The sequence below is a fragment of the Oenanthe melanoleuca genome, chromosome 10 (genome assembly GCF_029582105.1).
Source record: "Oenanthe melanoleuca isolate GR-GAL-2019-014 chromosome 10, OMel1.0, whole genome shotgun sequence".
NCBI lineage: Eukaryota > Metazoa > Chordata > Aves > Passeriformes > Muscicapidae > Oenanthe > Oenanthe melanoleuca.
Genome location: NC_079344.1, coordinates 7,029,081 through 7,046,416, shown reverse-complemented (window position 1 = coordinate 7,046,416; position 17,336 = coordinate 7,029,081). Strand labels below are relative to the sequence as shown.

The 17,336-nt window shown below is 43.2% G+C and overlaps 1 protein-coding gene across 8 annotated transcripts in view; it reads right to left on the bottom strand.

Moving 5' to 3' along the window:
* SEMA6D (semaphorin 6D) overlaps window positions 1-17,336 on the bottom strand; it is a 201,934-nt gene that overhangs the window by 12,913 nt on the left and 171,685 nt on the right. For all 8 annotated transcript variants that reach the window (XM_056500281.1, XM_056500275.1, XM_056500276.1 and 5 more), the window contains 5 exons: window positions 1,649-1,790; window positions 1,152-1,263; window positions 502-562; window positions 337-399; window positions 149-250 (listed from right to left, as the gene is read on the bottom strand). In XM_056500281.1, coding sequence (XP_056356256.1) covers window positions 149-250; window positions 337-399; window positions 502-562; window positions 1,152-1,263; window positions 1,649-1,757 — 447 coding nt within the window. In that variant the 5' untranslated portion in view covers window positions 1,758-1,790. The remainder of the gene's footprint in view (window positions 1-148; window positions 251-336; window positions 400-501; window positions 563-1,151; window positions 1,264-1,648; window positions 1,791-17,336) is intronic.

Genomic DNA, 17,336 nt, shown 5'->3' with positions numbered 1-17,336 from the left:
TTTCCACAAAACTTAATTCAGCACATTGGCTTCTGTCTGTTTTTATTTCACCTTGAAGCACTCTCCAGGCACACTGGATGTATTTGCTATGGCATAACCAATGCAAGCAAAACCAGTAACAGATTAATGACATCTTCAGTTCTCTTACCTGATAGTATCTGCACATAGGGTTAAATGCATTTGTTCCACAGACAAAGACCATCTCATCATTTCTTGGAACAAAGACTTTAATGAAGTTATGGCATTCATCCTGAAAAGAGAGTAAGATATATTAATCACAAACTCCATGTATGTAATAAATATTAGTGTTATTTTTCTATAATGTCCTAAACTTACTTTGTGTTTGCCTTTCATAGCACAGTTCTCTCTGTCCTGTTGCTTTGATCTCCATGTTAATTTCTGTTAAAGAAGATCAGAAAGGAACATTTGAATTCCTTTCAAAAGGAATTCCCCATTAAAACCAAAGAGAACACCTCTCCCTTTCTACAGGCATCTGCTCACCTTGCTTGGGATAACTTCTGATTTCGGAACTTCATTTAAGTTTACAGTGTAAACCTGGTCCCTGTTTGCAGGGCAAAAAGACAATTCATTAATTCTGTGCCTCTTTATTTGATAAATCTATTTCCAGCATGTTATGTTAAACCAGCAACTCCTATGAAATGCTTATGGATTTTCTGTGTTGAATGCAAATGGGAGAAGGTTGTTCATGGGTGACATGGGGTGGCTTTGATTTTTACTAGTGTGGTCCTGAGACAGCACCTGCAGTGTCCAGCTGTGCACCCCTGTCTGCCTCTTCTGCTGAGGTCTAGCCTGGGCTGTAAATATGCAAGTGTGTTATCTGCACTTCCTACAGCCCTGATGTGTCAGTCCAAGTTTAAAATGATCAGGAGAGGTTTTTATCAGGCAGGGCAGTAATATAAAAGAGGGAAAAGAGCATTTGATCATTGGTTTAAGCTTAACTACAGTAACTGCAGCCTTCAAATCCAATTTTCATGCACTGGCCATAGATATGGTATATTTCTCTGGGAAATTCTGCCCCAATTCTAATTTCTATCACATTCTGCACATTTTTCTAAATGAATTTTACACATAAATGCAAAATCAGAAGAGAAAAGAATTTTAATCTAATGAACTGAGTGAAGGAAAATTACCTGCCAGTAATATAAAGTGTGTCTCGAATTTTCAACATTAGTTGGAAGTCCAGTCTGTGCTGAGATTCATTGCCTGAAGGGCGTCCTCTAAATACTGGATATTGCCTTGAATCTGCAAGTAAAAATGGGCTACACCATCACTCAGGATTATAGAGCTAAAGAATCAATATATGGCATTGATTAGCTGTATATACTAGGTGTAGAAGGGTTTAAACTAAATTCCTTGAGTAATGTCTTGAATATAAATGAGGAAAAGATGGCTAATGTCAGCAAATGTTCTTTTTCCTGAAGTTATTGCTGTATTTCTGATTGCTTTTTTAAGAAAATGATTAAGTGTTCTATTAAAGATACAAAGCCAGTAAACACATTTCAATTTGAAAGAAATCAGATTTTTTTTTTTTTTTTTTTTTTAATTTCCTGGGCAGGGTGGGGAAGGAGAAGAAAATGAAGGTTAGAACTTTTTCCCTGGTGTTTAGCAGCACTGGCAGGTTACTCACAGTGGTAGTCCACCACGTTGATGGGGTCCTCGTCCTCGGGGAAGCTGACGGCGCGGCAGCGGGACAGGCTGAGCAGCGTCACCAGGGCACAGAGCGCCGGCAGCCTCATGGCTGGGGACAGGGGACAGCACTGCCCAACCACCTGTGGGACAGGCACAGCGTGAGCTGCAGCAGCAGGGACACCCAGCACCGCCTGCTGCTCCAGAGGGGCTTGCTTTGGGTCTGGGCGCTGGCAGCAGGGGACAGCGGCGGGAAACCGTGCGTGCCACAGCCTGCTCCAAGCTGCTCTGAAACACACTGATGGCTGCTAATTTCCTGCTGGATTTACGGGCATTTCTGGAGAAGCTGATGACTGTCAGCCCATTTAATTCACAGAATCAGAAATAGTACATACAGGCTGCTGACCTGGCAAGAAAAATTGTCAAACTTGGGATTAGAATTTTAATTAAACTGCAATCTTTTTCCATCCCCTCAATCACTAAATGTCATCCAACACAAACCCTTTTCCCATAAAGTACCTAAATCTCATCCACATGACACACACAATGTGTCTGAACATCCCTGCTGTGTTTTAATGTCATTGCTGGCTCCCAGGCTGTGCCATCATGGCACTCAATCCCACGTGCCATTGTCACAGACCTGATGCCCACGAGCAGGCACCTGATGCTTTGCCTTGTGCAGTGATTTACACATGTGCAAAGTAAATGCTAAATGCTGTGTGACAGTGCTGTCACACACTTCACAAGGGTGGCTCAAATGGGATGCAATGTTGAACCACCTCCCCAAGATGCCACCTTCCCCCTCATTGTATTTCCTACTGTTGAAGGCTTCAGAAGCTTTCACCTGGGGGCTGTGCGTGTGTGCTCTGTAGATCAGACAGCACAGATCATGACACCACAACATTATACAACAAAGCTTTTAAGAGGGGAAGGGAAATATAACTTCTTCAATTAAACCACAGGGATATTTAGTGAGCAGAATGTAACTACTCAAGTTGCAATTTGGGTAGGATGCAAGAAAACACATCTCAAAGTGAAATGTGATCCTTAATGACTGCAAGTGGACTGGGCAGGGGTCATATTTCTCATTAGAAACCTGGCAAATGCAGTATTATTCCCTCCTCCAACCTTTTGGAGGCATTCATTCAGCCCCAACTCACAGGTCAGAGCTCTGAGTCATCAGCTCAGTGCCTTGCAGTTGCTGAAATTGGTTATTAAACTCCTTGTCTAAACAGAAAAAAAAAGGAAAAACCTTTGCATTTTAATGTTTCAAGACTTTTAGTGAGAAGAACATGTTGCCAACACAAAGTGCCAGACCTGATCCAGCAAATCACAAAAGTATTAATCATTTAATAATTTGAAAAGCAATTAAAAAATCCCTTCATAACAATGCTTAGCCTTTCAGTAATGCTTATGGGGGATGAAAATGCTGTATTTGTTAATTGATACTATGGCTGGCTAGGGGCAGGGCTTCCTCCTTCCAGAGGCTGCTGAGCTGTCAGTTGACCAGCTGAAAGGCTGGGAACATTTGTGGATGGGGGTGTTGTCTGGATGCTTGCCCATCACAGCCTGACCTGGAAAGAAGCATTTTCCACTGTTAATGATATTTCTGTATCTCAGTCCACCAGTCCAGAACGAATGGGCTGTGCTCTTAGTCAAGATTGATGAGTGCAGTGGTTAATAAACACTAATGATTCCTGGCACTTTCCCTCTGCTCTTCCTTGTCCTGACATGGCCTCTTCAGCTGAAGCATCTTGCGTTAAATTACTAATGAGCAAACTTAAAACAAACTGGAATTAATAAAGTTAGTCAAATTAGTTCTTTCTTGTGAAAGCACCATTAGAACAAAGTCCTGCAGCACTGTGGCTCCCAGACACAATAACAAATCATTAATGCTTACACAATCTCTTTTTTTTGGCTTTTTGTAAGGAAAAGCAGGCTCCAAATATCCAGCCTACTCCTTTTCCAGTGAAAGAGAAAGGGGAGACACATAAACTGCATGTTGAGTTGGTGCACAGTAACATCTATAAGGTGCTTAGTAAAAGTCCTCCCTGAAGCCCTGTTTTCTTGGAGAACAAATGAATACAAATTGCCAAAGAGCAAGAAGCTCTCCCAGACATGTAGGCTGCAGTCAGCATAGAAGATGAGGCTGTTTGTGGCCCACAGCATGACTCAAAGAGACCCTGGCCCGGCTTCAAATTGCACACAACTTGCAAATTGTCCAAGTTCCACCTGTACCAAGCTGGGGCATGTAATAGGAAGTCTCTTTTCCTTCCAGTGTTCCATCTGGGAAGAACTGACTAGGGCAACAATTATAAAATTTCCGTGTAATCTGCCTGAGTAACAGATACTGATTTCTGGACTCCAGGAAATGGCTGCAGAAAAAAAAGCAATGTGTTTTTGTTTTTAGGTCACAATTGTCAAAGGGCAACTTGTTTTTGGGTCATGATTATCATGGCCAACATGCAGCAAACTGTCACAAAAGCAAACAGGAAACAACTGAAATGCCAGGTAAACAAATCTCAGTTCTCCCAAACAGATTCAAATTTCAGGCAGGGTATCAAAATCCCTAAAAGAATGTGAAGCTTTGAAAATGTAAATTCAGAGGGTGTGTTTCCCCAGAGGCTGCATCCAGAGCAGAAACAAACTCACATTTATGTCTTTCCCAAAAAACCCTCCAACATCTCAGGATATTTGAGAGAAGAACCCCGAGAACATACAGGAATAGTTATGTTCAGCTATCTTTACTGACTAAACATCATCTATCACAAATCTCTATCAAAGAAAATACTGATGTGATGCACAGACCTTTGTCACAAGTCAGAGAAGCACACAGAGAGCTGCACTGGCTCAGCAATCCACAGGTAATCACTTCTCACCAGCCAGGCAACAAGTACAGATTTCTTTATTATTTTGCTTGTAAAATATTAAAAGAATATTAACAGTAGCTCAGCTTTACAGCTACATATGAAAAGAAAATGCACCTGCTTCAAGAGGCTCTTAAATGCAGCTTTTATCTGGTTGGACACAGGCTTGAGATCAGAACCATTGAAGAGAGAATAAACTGGGAAGCTGTTTCCTGGATAATCAGAAAAATGGGCTCCATCTAGCCCTTGGAGCAGGGGTTTATGACAGCCAGGTGTAGCCTTCTGGTAGACACAGATAGACTGGTGTGAAAGACGTAATTCCTGCCACATTCAAAGCTTTTAGTGGAGGCCACTACTGGGGACTGCAAATAACAATGCTGAAATATCTGTTCGGCCTGGAATAGCTGATTACGAAATGCTGGCAGTGTCTACCTTCAGGAAAATGCAGAAAACATTCATACTCTGGGTTTGATTATTTTCTCCTGCCAGGATTCAGCCCAGTCTTTGATTAATTTCACTTATAAATTGCATTCCTAGCATTTCTGCTAGAAAACAATCCATGGCAAGTGCAATGTTTGGAAATTACCATATTGCTATCCTTGTTTTGCAGCTGGGGAATTGAGGCACAGATCAAGGCTGAATTTGTGACCAAGGCCAACCACCAAAAAAGCCTTTTCAAAGGTTTTGAGCTGCTTGGGGTCAGATGTGCTCCTTCCCTGCAGCACTGACCAGTGTCCCTGAGGTGAAAAGCTGCTTACAGATGAGAGCTCCTCTGGCCACATGGCCTGAGCCATGATGAGTTGTGTCTGCAAGGAGAAGAACTAGAGGTATTAATGTTAACTGGTGGCAGAAATCTGCCTTGTTTAGGAGGTGAGCAGCCTCAGGGAGATGCTGCTGGTCAGATGGGAGGCAGGCAGTTGTCCCAAGTAATAAACTGGCTCTTTGTGGCTGCCACCTTTCAATCTCAGATAGAAATCCCATCCTTCAATTCCTGATTGGGGGAATCCAGAGAAGCAGGATATAATTTCTGTTAAAATATGATCCTGCCTTCAAACAATCACACATGAAGGGGAACAGGCTGGTGTTTCTTGCCCATTAATCTATTCCAGCCTTTGACAACGTGCTGGTGACGCTCCATCAATCATCCTTCCGTGCACTGCCACGTAAAAGAGAAGGGGGAAGGGAAAGGGCATTCAGCCAGCTGGGGAGAAGCAACATATAAAATGGCTTCAAACCAGACTGATGCAATATCTTCTCCTTACTGAAAAAAAAATTCTTAAAAATCTCCTTAACACGATAAACGCTTCTCAAAATGCTAAGCACAGACTGGAGTGCAGCACAGCAAATCCAGGCTCAAGTTCAAGACAGGTCAGAACAAAAGATACAGCCTAAAAGTTAGCTGACTTGTGGAGATTTGGCAAGGAATGGAGGAAATAAATAAAATAAATAAAAAAAGCTGAGTAAATGACTACATCACCTTCCTCCTCCACCAGACTCAGGCTGTCAGGTGAGACCAAGGATCCCCTCTGTGCTTAGAAATACAAGTTGGCCATAATGTTGAGAGAGGACAGGCAGAATTCATTAGTAATATGCTGAGCCTAGACAATTTATGTTGATGTGGCTTCCCACAATCCCAGCTGACTGGACTTGGACAAATCAGGAAATCCCTGCTGTCCTGTTTCTTCCTACATGCAAATGGCTCCCTGAGGGCACTAATTAGTGCAAGGGCACTGATTAGTGTCTCTCTCAGATGGCACCTTCGGAAATTTTGAGCATAATAATAAAAGTTAAGTCAAAACAAAAAAATTCTTTTACTGCTGCTTGTTCACAAATGTTCAACAAGTTTCTCAGGGCCTACAGCTGAGACTTCAATCCCTGCTGCAGAGCAAAGCTGGTGTTGTGCAAAACCCAGCAACTTCCAGACAGCCCTGAAGAAGCCCTGCTGAAGGGCACAGGGCACCTTGGACAGTGGCTTTGGGGCACTGAGCCCTTGGCCAAAGCAGTGCCTTGAAGCTCTTTAACCAGAACACTCAAGCAACAAAGATCTGTTGGCCAGGCTAGAGCAAGTCACAGATTCCACCTGCACCCAAATAAAGGCTGAATGGGAACTTATGTTTAGCACCTCTCTCCTTTTTTTGGCTGCAAAGGACTAGCATAGAAAGGTTAAAAATCTTGTTTACTGCAGCCTCAGGGATTATCTTTTGATGTACAAATCACTTATGGTCTACTAACAGCAGTTAAAAAACTCTACCTGAAAAGGGTAAGGTTCAAATTCTAGGCTGCATGAAGTTAAAAGCCTGCTGGCAATGACTCTGCTTTAGGGGGTTAAGGATTTGCACCTGAGTTTACTTGCTGATGGTAACTGCTGCCAGGTGGGAGAAGTTCAACTTCTTGGGCCAGCTGCAGAGAGAACACAGCTGAGTGAGTGCAGAGTACAGAAAGGGAGGGTGTTGCTCAATTTTGGTTTGTGGACCAAGTAAATCTTTTCAGAAGAAAATACATGAAGGTGGTACAGGCTGTCTTCAGGGGAGCCCTAGACTTGTAGAAATGTACACATTGGCAACCACAGCTGCACCAGAACATTCACCCAGAAGAGCACCTAATCCCTGCTGTGACTGGCATAAAGTAACTCCAGAGCAGAGCCCCACACTGGGGGAACCAGGCCAAAGTGTGTTTTGGAAATCAAAATATGAAAATGGAGCTTTTTCGTACCATCAAAATACAAGACCAGCATGGCCCAGGGTCTGGTGCTTCAAACTCTAGCGGAGGAGCCAAGAATTCTTTTTCCTATCTCTATTTTTTGGTCTTGGTCTTTTTTTCCTATGTCTTACTGTGTGAAATGTTTATGATGAGTCATTTGCTTACAAGCCAGAAAGTATTCCACACAGAATGCAACATTTGCCTGAAAAATCTGTATTAGTATTTGTGATACAAAAGGCAGGGGATTCGATTCCCATTTTAGGTCATATCTATACATAGGTTTTCCAATGATGCAATTGCATTAGAGTGTGGTAAGTCCTCCCAAAACAGGGATACAACAGCCAGCATCAACGCAAGTGTGATTTTCTTTATAATTCTTTTTAATGTCATTCCAGTATATGTTTCTTCTAATGAAGGCTGACTTCAGTAAAGTTCCTAAAGGCAATATCTGACACAGAGGTTTACTGTACATTCAAATCTTAGAGATTCTCTATGATGTGATAAATCCATGTTATGGAATTTGGTGACAGATTGTTTCAGCTAATTATCAAAAAACCCACAGGAAAATATTTGTGGCTAAAATGAAAGAAAGGTACTTAATTCTTGCAGTCCCTTTCAGGAACATGAGGCATGATTTAGTATGAATGAATAGGTAATAAAAACTTTCTGTCCTATAAATGTACTCCCAAATGTAAACTTGCAGTAGGCAGCCATCCTTACTTTTTATAACAACTTTAAAGTCTGCAGTACTGAAGAAAAAATTTAGGATATTTAGAGCTGAGATATTAATTGAGCATGAAAGTGCAAATAACAGGTCTGTTATTTTAAGATAATACTTGACTTCTTTTAAGGATTCTGCATTAACACCTCTTGATCTATGCCTAAGTAAAAAAAGATAGTTTAATATTAAAGTGATGAAACCCTACCAGTGAGTATCACAGCTTTCATCTTAATTGGCTTATGGCACTGCCAGCTACACTTCAGTTGTTTGCAGGCTTTGAACGTTGCAGCAAGCGCACCCCTCTTGCTCTAGAACGAGCTGACAGAACTTGCAAAATGGATGGGGTGACTTCTAATGATGCAAGTGTTTAGTGGTTGATTAGAAGCACTTTGAGGCTAAATTCTCCTGTGATCAGAAATTTACTTGAACACTAGATAGTTTCAGCAGGAAAGGAAATAAAATGTCGAGCAAACTGTAGGTGATTGCCTCAATTATGGTTATTTTAAGTTAATTTTTGAGACTGAATATTAACTACCTTCCCTTATAAGGGTGACATGAAAGTCCTGCACCTGAAACCAACCTTTGATTTCAGCTCACATCTATGGTCAAACCTGTTCAGTTTTGCAAAGCTCCTGCAGGACATGCTTTCCTTGCAAGTTTGCCAGGGCTGGGCTATCAGTGATGGAGGGCAAGGTGCTTTACCTTAAGCAGTGCTCTGTATTCACCATTTCAGCATTTCATTAATTCAAACTGCTCATGCCCAGCTGGAACTGCCCTAGGATATACTAAATTTATTTGTGGAAGTGCACGGACTGGTGCAGATAATGTCAGTAGAGTGACATTTGTCCCATGCTCTGGGTACTGATCCTGCATTCATTCCTGGCCATGGGCAGCTCTGGTAGCACAAACTCCTACCCTGCCCTGACCCCAACCCAAGGAAAGTAAAGCCACCCTGCTGGGAAGAGCAGCTGTGGCTCATCAGGGTGAAGTCCTGGACATCTCCAGCTCCCAGCTGTGTCAGAGGTGTCTGATGCTTTTGATTAACATGTTTTAGACCCAAATACTTTTATCCTGAAAACTAGGGAGAACCCTTAAACCATAATGGCAAAGACCTAATTACCTCCCAAAGTACATACAGGCTTGGATGTAGGCTCAGTAACGCCCAAATTGCCCCCCTTGACCTGAAAGCCTAAAACCTAGACCTAAACCTATCACTCTTCCTCCCTCTAGGAGGGCTGGCTGTAAGTGTGGGTTGGGGCTGTAAGTGAAGGAAGCCAGTGTTCTTCCTGGAAGCCTGCAGAACATGATTTACATAGCAAAGCTGCCACTCATTGCAGCACGATTAAGCACCATCTGATAAGGTAACTCTGAGACAGGTATAAGCCAGTACTTGCAGGTGAGGACATAATGAAGGTCTCAGGCACACCTTGCACAAGTGCAGCTGATGCCTCAGCCACGGGAAGTGCTGGCAGCACCCCGGGCCTGCTGCCTGCCAGCCCTGGTGCCTCCCAGCCCTGCAGAAAGCAGCCTAAGCAGCCTTCCCCTGGGCAGGGCTGCAGCCCTGATCCTGAGATAAGTGCTGCCCATTTGAGTCCTGGCTGGGGCCCAGGAGGTCAGGATTTGCCTACTGGATGGAGTGAATGGGATGTTTTGAAATGGAAGGGAGGTTTGAGGGAAGGAATATGCTACAACAAGCAGGGCAGATGGGGAAAAAAGGGATTTGCACTGTGGAAAGGGCACATCTGCTGTTCAACAGGCTGTGCCTCAGACAATGTTGCTGTCAACCTCACTCCAGAAAACATCACTTCTTTCCACCCACTGCTCTCCCCTGCTACAAACACCCCTCCAGCTCCTCATCACTGTGCCTTGCTGGAGCATTGCTGGCTGGAGTTGCTGCTGCTGGGGAAAAGGCTGCTGCATGTCACTGCTGTGCCTTCAGAGAAAGTAAATGGCTGCGGAAAAGGCAAAGGGAGAGACAGGAGAGGACTCAACTGGCAAGGAGCACGTGGGAGATCTTAAACACTGTGCTGGTATTCTCTGTATGCCATTCTCAGGGCTGGAACTGTCAGCCAGCTGTGCCTGCAGGAATACTGCCTACAGAGACTGGGGAACAACACATTTGTAACTAGTCTTGGTTTTTCTGCACGACAAATCTGGTAGCTGGCCACCCAGTTACCCACTTGTATATGCAAAGCATGTGCTCTGCCCCTTTCCTGGGCACCATCAATTACATGGACAAAATGCAGGCATGAAAACCTGGAGGAACCTTGAGCTCAAAGTTAACAATCACTATTATCTTGTTAGGATTAAAGATTAACTATGCCAGTAAAAGGATGTGTTATGAAATTACTTTCCCAGGCTGACAGTAAATAGGCAGTTTTGTTTTCTTGGTTTTAGTTTGGGCTTTTTTTGTCTCAGAGTCTTCTCAGGATTTGGAGTAATTGTTTAAACTGCTGCTTTTATTTACCATAATGCCAAAATGTTGTCACTTGCCACGTGACTGCTCATACTTTCATTTGAGATGTCGTGCAGAAACACATGGAAATCTAGTGAAGGCAAACCAATTTTAGAACATGTTCCGAGCAATTGTTTTGCAGCACTGCCCTACAGTATGAAGTCTCTTCCATTTCTTAAATTGCCTAATCAAATGCAGACTCTGTTCTAGTCACGCTAAATTTTCACATAATGGCAGAAAAATACTTCTTTCTAGCCTAGCACTGAACAGTTGGATCACATTATCACATTTGCTGCCTTTGTAGTCTGCAAGTGTGTATTTGTAAAAGTATGTATATACATATTTACAGGGGAGGGGGGAGCACCAGTGCTCCTGCTGTGAGACCCTGGGGATGGTCAGAGGGACAGGGATGTGCCTTGAGAATGCTGAGGGTCTTTTGGGGGGACCTGGCTTACCAGAACTGCAGAGAAGTGGTGAAAAAAAAAATTTATTTATTTAGAAATCAGATGTATTAGTGCAGCATTTGATCTGGCTGGCTCCTGGCCCTGCAGCCTGTTGAAGTTATCAAACTGATATAAATGCAGTAAGGTAAACTACACCTATTTGTTGCCAGTTTGGGGCTGGAGACAGGACTGGTGAAATGTGCACCAAGCTTGGGCACATCCCTGTGCTGATTTGGGGAACTCTGCACCACAGACCTGCCCTCTTTCCACAGAGTTAACAAAAAACTGCAGAGTCCATCCATGGCAGTGTTTGCAACTGGATGCAGCCATGCTGGGCACCAGCTCTCCCTCCTCTCTCTCTGACTTGGGCTCCATCACCTCATAATAACATTCACTCTGCAAGACAGGGAAATATTTGCATCACAATACTTTGGCATTTTGACTAGTGAGCCACAGAGAAGTCACAGATCAGACCTTTCAGAGTAAAATTTAAAAAAATATTCAAATCAGTAACATATGGACTGCAAGTGCCTGAATCAAGGGCAGAAGGAACTCTGTGCCAAATCAGGGGATGAGACTTCGGGCTTTAAATCTTTCTGAATCAGCCCGTCCCATTCTCTCTGGCACACCAGACTCCCCAGATCCCGATACAATTACAATGTTTCCTTAAATCCTTGGGTTGTCATTAGTAATATTGGCCCGTGTAACAACATGACAGGGTAATCATACCTATCCCCAGCACTATTTACATCTGCAGGTCTGTTTTTCTTTCCCCTCTGCACCAAACATTTAGGATCCTGCTGGCACAGCTTGGTGCTGAAGACCACTGTTTAGCCATGAGTGGTGTTAGTTATGTTTTTGGTGAGGATAAAAACCTGATGCTTTAGGGAGAAGAAAAGCCATAATCCATTCTCACAGTAAAACCAGTACAGTGGTACACACGACAAAAAAAAATTCTATCCATACCCTTGCAGGAAATCAGATTAATCCCCAAAGCATGAGATTTGATTATTTTTGTCTGAGGTTATCATCAAGGAAAAAACCTACATAATACTAAAAATATCCACACAGCATTTACTTTATGAAGAAAATATGATTTACTGAGCAAAAACAAATTACTGGCTTTTCGGCGTTAATCTTTGATAAACACGTGCTGGGTTAAAGAAACTGTCACAGAGAGAAGTTTGCAAATTGAAGGAAACCATTCAACTCTGCAAGATTATTTCCCCCCTCCCTTATTACTCCTTTCATGAGACACCTGGGGACATTGTTCACACACTGTTGACAGCTTTCCCACTACTGCTTTTCCTCTGTTATCCGTTCCCTTCTCTTCAGCACTCATCCCCAGGTGGCAGCTATATTTACCAGGGGTGCCAAAGCTGGCTCTTGGACAACTGTCAGAGAGCCAGAGGGCCTCTCCTGCCTTCCAGGTAGGGCTGGTTCAAGTGGTTTCCACAGGGCACTGACCCACCAGGCAGTGCTCTGGTGTTTCACTCCTGAGAGCTGCTCAGGGAACACACACACACACAGACAGACACAGACAGACAGACAGACACAGCCCTTCTTGCTGTAGCTGCCATCACACCAAGGCAGAGCCACGCTCCTGCACGCTGGGCTATGTTCAAGTGCCATCTAAAATTTCAACATGCAGTCTTAACTATACATAGGGATTTTTGTAAATTAAATATGCATTTTTCTTCTCTGTGGTCTCCCAAAACATGATGGCTACACAGCCCAATGGGACATGTAGGAGTTCACACAACATGGGAGGGGGGTACCTAAATGGAGGCACAGCATAAACAAGGGCTTTATGTACAAGCCTGAAGATTTTCTTTCGACCCCAAAGTGCATCAGTCATGATAGGCAGACACAGAAATAGCAACAACACTTTGTGCTGGTGCTGCAGTCCCTGCCCACCACCAGCACCCATATACACGCCTGGGAAGCCAGGCAGCAGCACTTGAGGGAAATACCTTTTGTTAGACACCACAATAAAGCTCTGAGGAAGGCCCTACCCAACACAGGTGTGAGCTGGTACTTTACTGCTGCTTGAGAAAGCAGAGTCCCAGCTGCCATGCCCATTTGGTAAAATAAGGATGAACTATGTAGCTCACAATTAAGAAAAGCCTATTATTGCAGTAATAGCTGAGCAGAGTGACCAGCTGATCAGCTCTCATCTCTTCTGAGGTTTCACTCCCACTGCTGGTGGGCAGCCAGTCTGTGATGCTGGTCCCCACTGCTCACTCGTTACCCTTCTAGATGAGCAGCTCTGGGTTTGCCTCCCTGCTGTCCCTCACACACTTGAAGAGTCCCCTAGCAGGCATCTGCCAATTAACTCCTCATTCCCATCCCAGGCCCTCTTCAAAGCTCCCCTTTGCCTCTGATGCCAAAGTGTGAGTGCCCCTGTCCCCAGCACACGCAGCTCAGCTGTGTCTATGGCTTGTGCACCAGCACAGCTGCTGGTTATGCAGGTCAGCACATCTCTCCTGCTTCCAGAGGCCACTGCCCACCTGTACCCATCTGCCATCTCATCTCTTAAACCATCCACTGTGTGAGCAGGACACATCCCTGTTATTCTGTCCCTGCCATTCTGCTTTTCCAGTGCCTGTCCAATTAGAAAACTGGGCTGCAATTTGGCTTTTAGATGTAATGGTTAAAAAAAAAAAAAAAAAAAAAGTAACAGCAACAACAAACCTTTTTGCACTAAGAGTCTCTGTGTGCAAATACGACCTCTGTTATGTTACCAAGGACAGGCAGACCAAGGCCAATCTGCTGTGTGAGAATATAAATCAAAGCTGTCCAGGGACTGATTTCGTTTACAAGGTTTGTAACCATTCTGGACAGAACAAATGTTGCTTGCCTGAGCTCCTTGCTCCTCCTCTTCCACCACCACTTCTTTGCTCCTCCACTCCCTCCAGGCCCCTCCCTTCCCACTAATACCTCTTGACCTCCTTTGCTCTTGAAAGCAAAAGTTCTCTTCTAGAAAGAAAGCAGTGGCTCACACATGACAGACAGCCATGCAAAGCCAATTTATTTAAATTATGCAAAAATCTCAACAAGTAAAATTAGCACAGAGTCACAAGTATATTCACCTGCTGGTTACCTGCCATTCAAAGCACACGTCAGAATTAAAACAACAAATCCTGCAACAACTTCTTTCCTATTGCATTCATAGATCTGCAAAACAAACCAAGGAAAGCATCTGTAGCAAGTATTAGAGTCTGGGCACAGATCCTGTGAAATCACATGGTTTCCGTTGTGGAACTAAAAAGGCTTCTACAAGAATGTGTGAAATACACAGCCGAAATTCTCCATTTCTTTCTGTGCTCCTTGGCAGTTTGTGTGGCTAAGTTAAAGTGGCAAGTTCTGTTTCTTCAGCTGGTGCTTCCCAAGCACACCCCAATCTGCACACTGAGCACACACAGGATTCAGCCAGCAAGCTCCCTCTCGAGTATGGACAGAGTTAATGTCATCCCTCCAAACAACAGGTTGCTGCCTCCAAACTGGAGCCTTGAAAAGAAGGAATCCAGTGGCTGTCTCACTCCTCCCAGCTATTCTGCAGCCCTCCCTTCTGCAGGTGTGCACACCGAGCTGCAGTGGGGCTGGGAAGGGGTGCCAGAATGAAAGAAACTTCACGTTCTGGATGTTAACTTTAGTTACCATAGCCAGACAATGCTGCCACTGGCGTGGAAGAAAAAATTGCTGTAGCCAGCTGTGCTGTTCACAGTTGGGTGGTTTCTGTGTAGCTCCAAATGGTTATGGAGCCAGTAGCCTGTTGTGGCCAAGGACAGGATGATGGATGGTCTACACACACTGTCCAAGCAGGGAGAATGGCAGAAGTTCACTTCAGGGTTGTTAAAATGCTAATCTGGGTTAGTTAACAAAAGCCGAATGGAAAAGAAAAGTTAGGGAAATAAATACTACTCATATGTTGTATATATGCACTACAGATTTGATCTCTGTGGTTAACACAAACATTTGACTTTGGAAGTGGGACAATTCAACAGCCTTCTTGTCTGAATAAACTGAATCAACTTCTGATATTAGCTGTACTGTAATTACTGTCAAGCCACGACGAGGGAAAGCAGGCTATGGCAGGCAGCACACAGAGCTCCACGAACAGCATCGGAAGGGCAGCAACCCCATTCTCACTGACACCTCCTCCATGTGACACAGGAACAAATCAGAACCCACTTTCTTTTGAACTCTAGGCTGTGAGCTATTCACAGAACAAGTAACAGCTTAATAAAATGGCTTAGATGGATTTTAACAGTAACTGCAGTAGCTTATCAGATGCATAAGAAGGGATCATCTGTTTGAGCAGCAGTTTTGACGAAAGCAACATTTGAACTGTTTTAATTACATACAGAGTTGCTAAGACTGAAAATAGCTTGTACTACCCAATGCCAGTAATATGCCTTATTCCATCTTTTCTTAATTACTTGTGGAGCAAATTGTTACTTTATCAAGTGGAAAGGTATCTGATTTTATCAATCTGGAATTAGAGGTATGTTTAACATATGAGTATGCAATCAACCATCATCTCCTCTGTTCAGTAAGCAAACACAGTCTAAACCTTAAAAAATATCAGAGACTGCAACATAAGTCAGCTCCACATAAGCTTATACAGGCACAGAAGCCGTTGAAGTAACTGTTTCCTTTGCCTTACAAAGAAAGACTAGAACTGTAACAGTCTCTGTCGTACCACTTTTCTACACCTGATGAAAACTGACCATATTCATCCCCGATCTCCACTTGACTTCAGACTTCAAATTGCTTTTTATTTTTCAGAAGGACAAACAAACATAGCGTTTCAACGTTCATGCAGGCTCTGTCCACCTAAGGGGACTACACCTGACCTCAGGGGATACTGAGTCCTGTTAAGTGCATTAATGTTTTTCAAAGAATTTAAAACCCATAAAAACCCAGAACTGAGATCTGAAGGTGATCAACTGTAGCAAGACCAGAAGATACATTACTAGAAATGCCTAACATACACTTTGAACTGAACTTCCACGGTGGACTATTCCTTCACACGCCTCTCATGACAGGAACGATCAGATCAAAGATCAACTTAGAATACTTAATTATAGATGCAATTCATTCCATCTAAAAGTGTGCTCTTCATAGATAGACAGCAAAGTTATGGCAGCTCCAGGGGCTGAAGTATCTGCTCTAACAGCTCAGCTCAGCCATTCCCAGAAACGTTCAGATGGTCCAGCTCAAAGGGCGCGAGAGGCTGGGGGGAACAACCCGCAGCCACACAGCTGGTTTGTAGAGCTTTGACAGGGCCATCACTGTATTCCTGGCACACACTCCTGCATCACACAAAGCACATTTAGAAAATGATGTTATCTCTCTTGCATCTACCATAAAGGAGAGCAGGTAGTGACAGACTGCAGGATATGGGGGAGGAAGGCTCACTGTAACTAAAGGTGCAGATGAAAGTGAGAAGCTGGTTAAATAAACCAACGAAGAGCCTCTGGGTTATACTTTTTTGGCTGCCTTTCTGAAAACAAATCTGAGCTACATAAGTCAGAATCCCAATAAATTCTTGCTACAAACTTTTTCTTCCTGATTTAAAAAACTCCGAGCTTTATATTAGTTAATACAGAAACTGTTGAAGTTCATAATTATATAGAGAAGAAATCAGAGCACTAAGCTGGCAATTTGTTTTTATCTAAGCCAGAGTAAATGTTTATACAATATCTGCCAACATAACAAAATATGCCCGTCACTTACTACATTAAACATGATTCCATACAGCTTAATTTACTGAAAGGAACTGAAGTAGACTTTAGAGGTCCAGAGAATTTCATAGCGTGAATAAAGCAGGAAAAACGTCTATTCTCTTTTGCCACAAAAGTAATTGCAAAGCTTTACAATGAGCTTCCTGTTGGACTTGGAAAAAGGAGAGGACCTCAGAACATTCTCTGTGAAAGTATTTGTATGTGAGAGCAACAGAGCAGCAGTAAATGCCTCTAAGACAGTAGGAAGCTGTTTCTTCAAATAATATTTAGGGAATATGAATAAGACCAACAACTTGCAGCACAAAGGTATCCCAAAAAAGATGCATGCTTTTTTCCCCCCAAAGGAAAACAACAGAGGAAAAAAACGCCACACATTTACAGAGCATTGAGCAGTATTCTGGAAGAAGTTTGCTGTAATTCCTGCACATTATGTGTGAAGCGTGTGTGTGTGTGTGTACATGGATAAGCTACAATACCATCTGTACAGCAAGTGCCACATATGTGAGCATTATGAACCATCATTGCTGCTGCTATGCTCAAAAGTAAATGTATTCTAAACCACACACACATGCAAATACAAATGACTTTACACATTGAAGGCTGAATTTTGGTCAAATTACTCACAGGCTAATGCCTGTGATACAGACCATAATCTTGACCAGAAGTAAGAAAAAACTGAGAGGCTGGCAGAAACCCACTAATTTAAGATTAGCTATATTCATGCTAACAAGTGGGATATCCACCGGAACTACA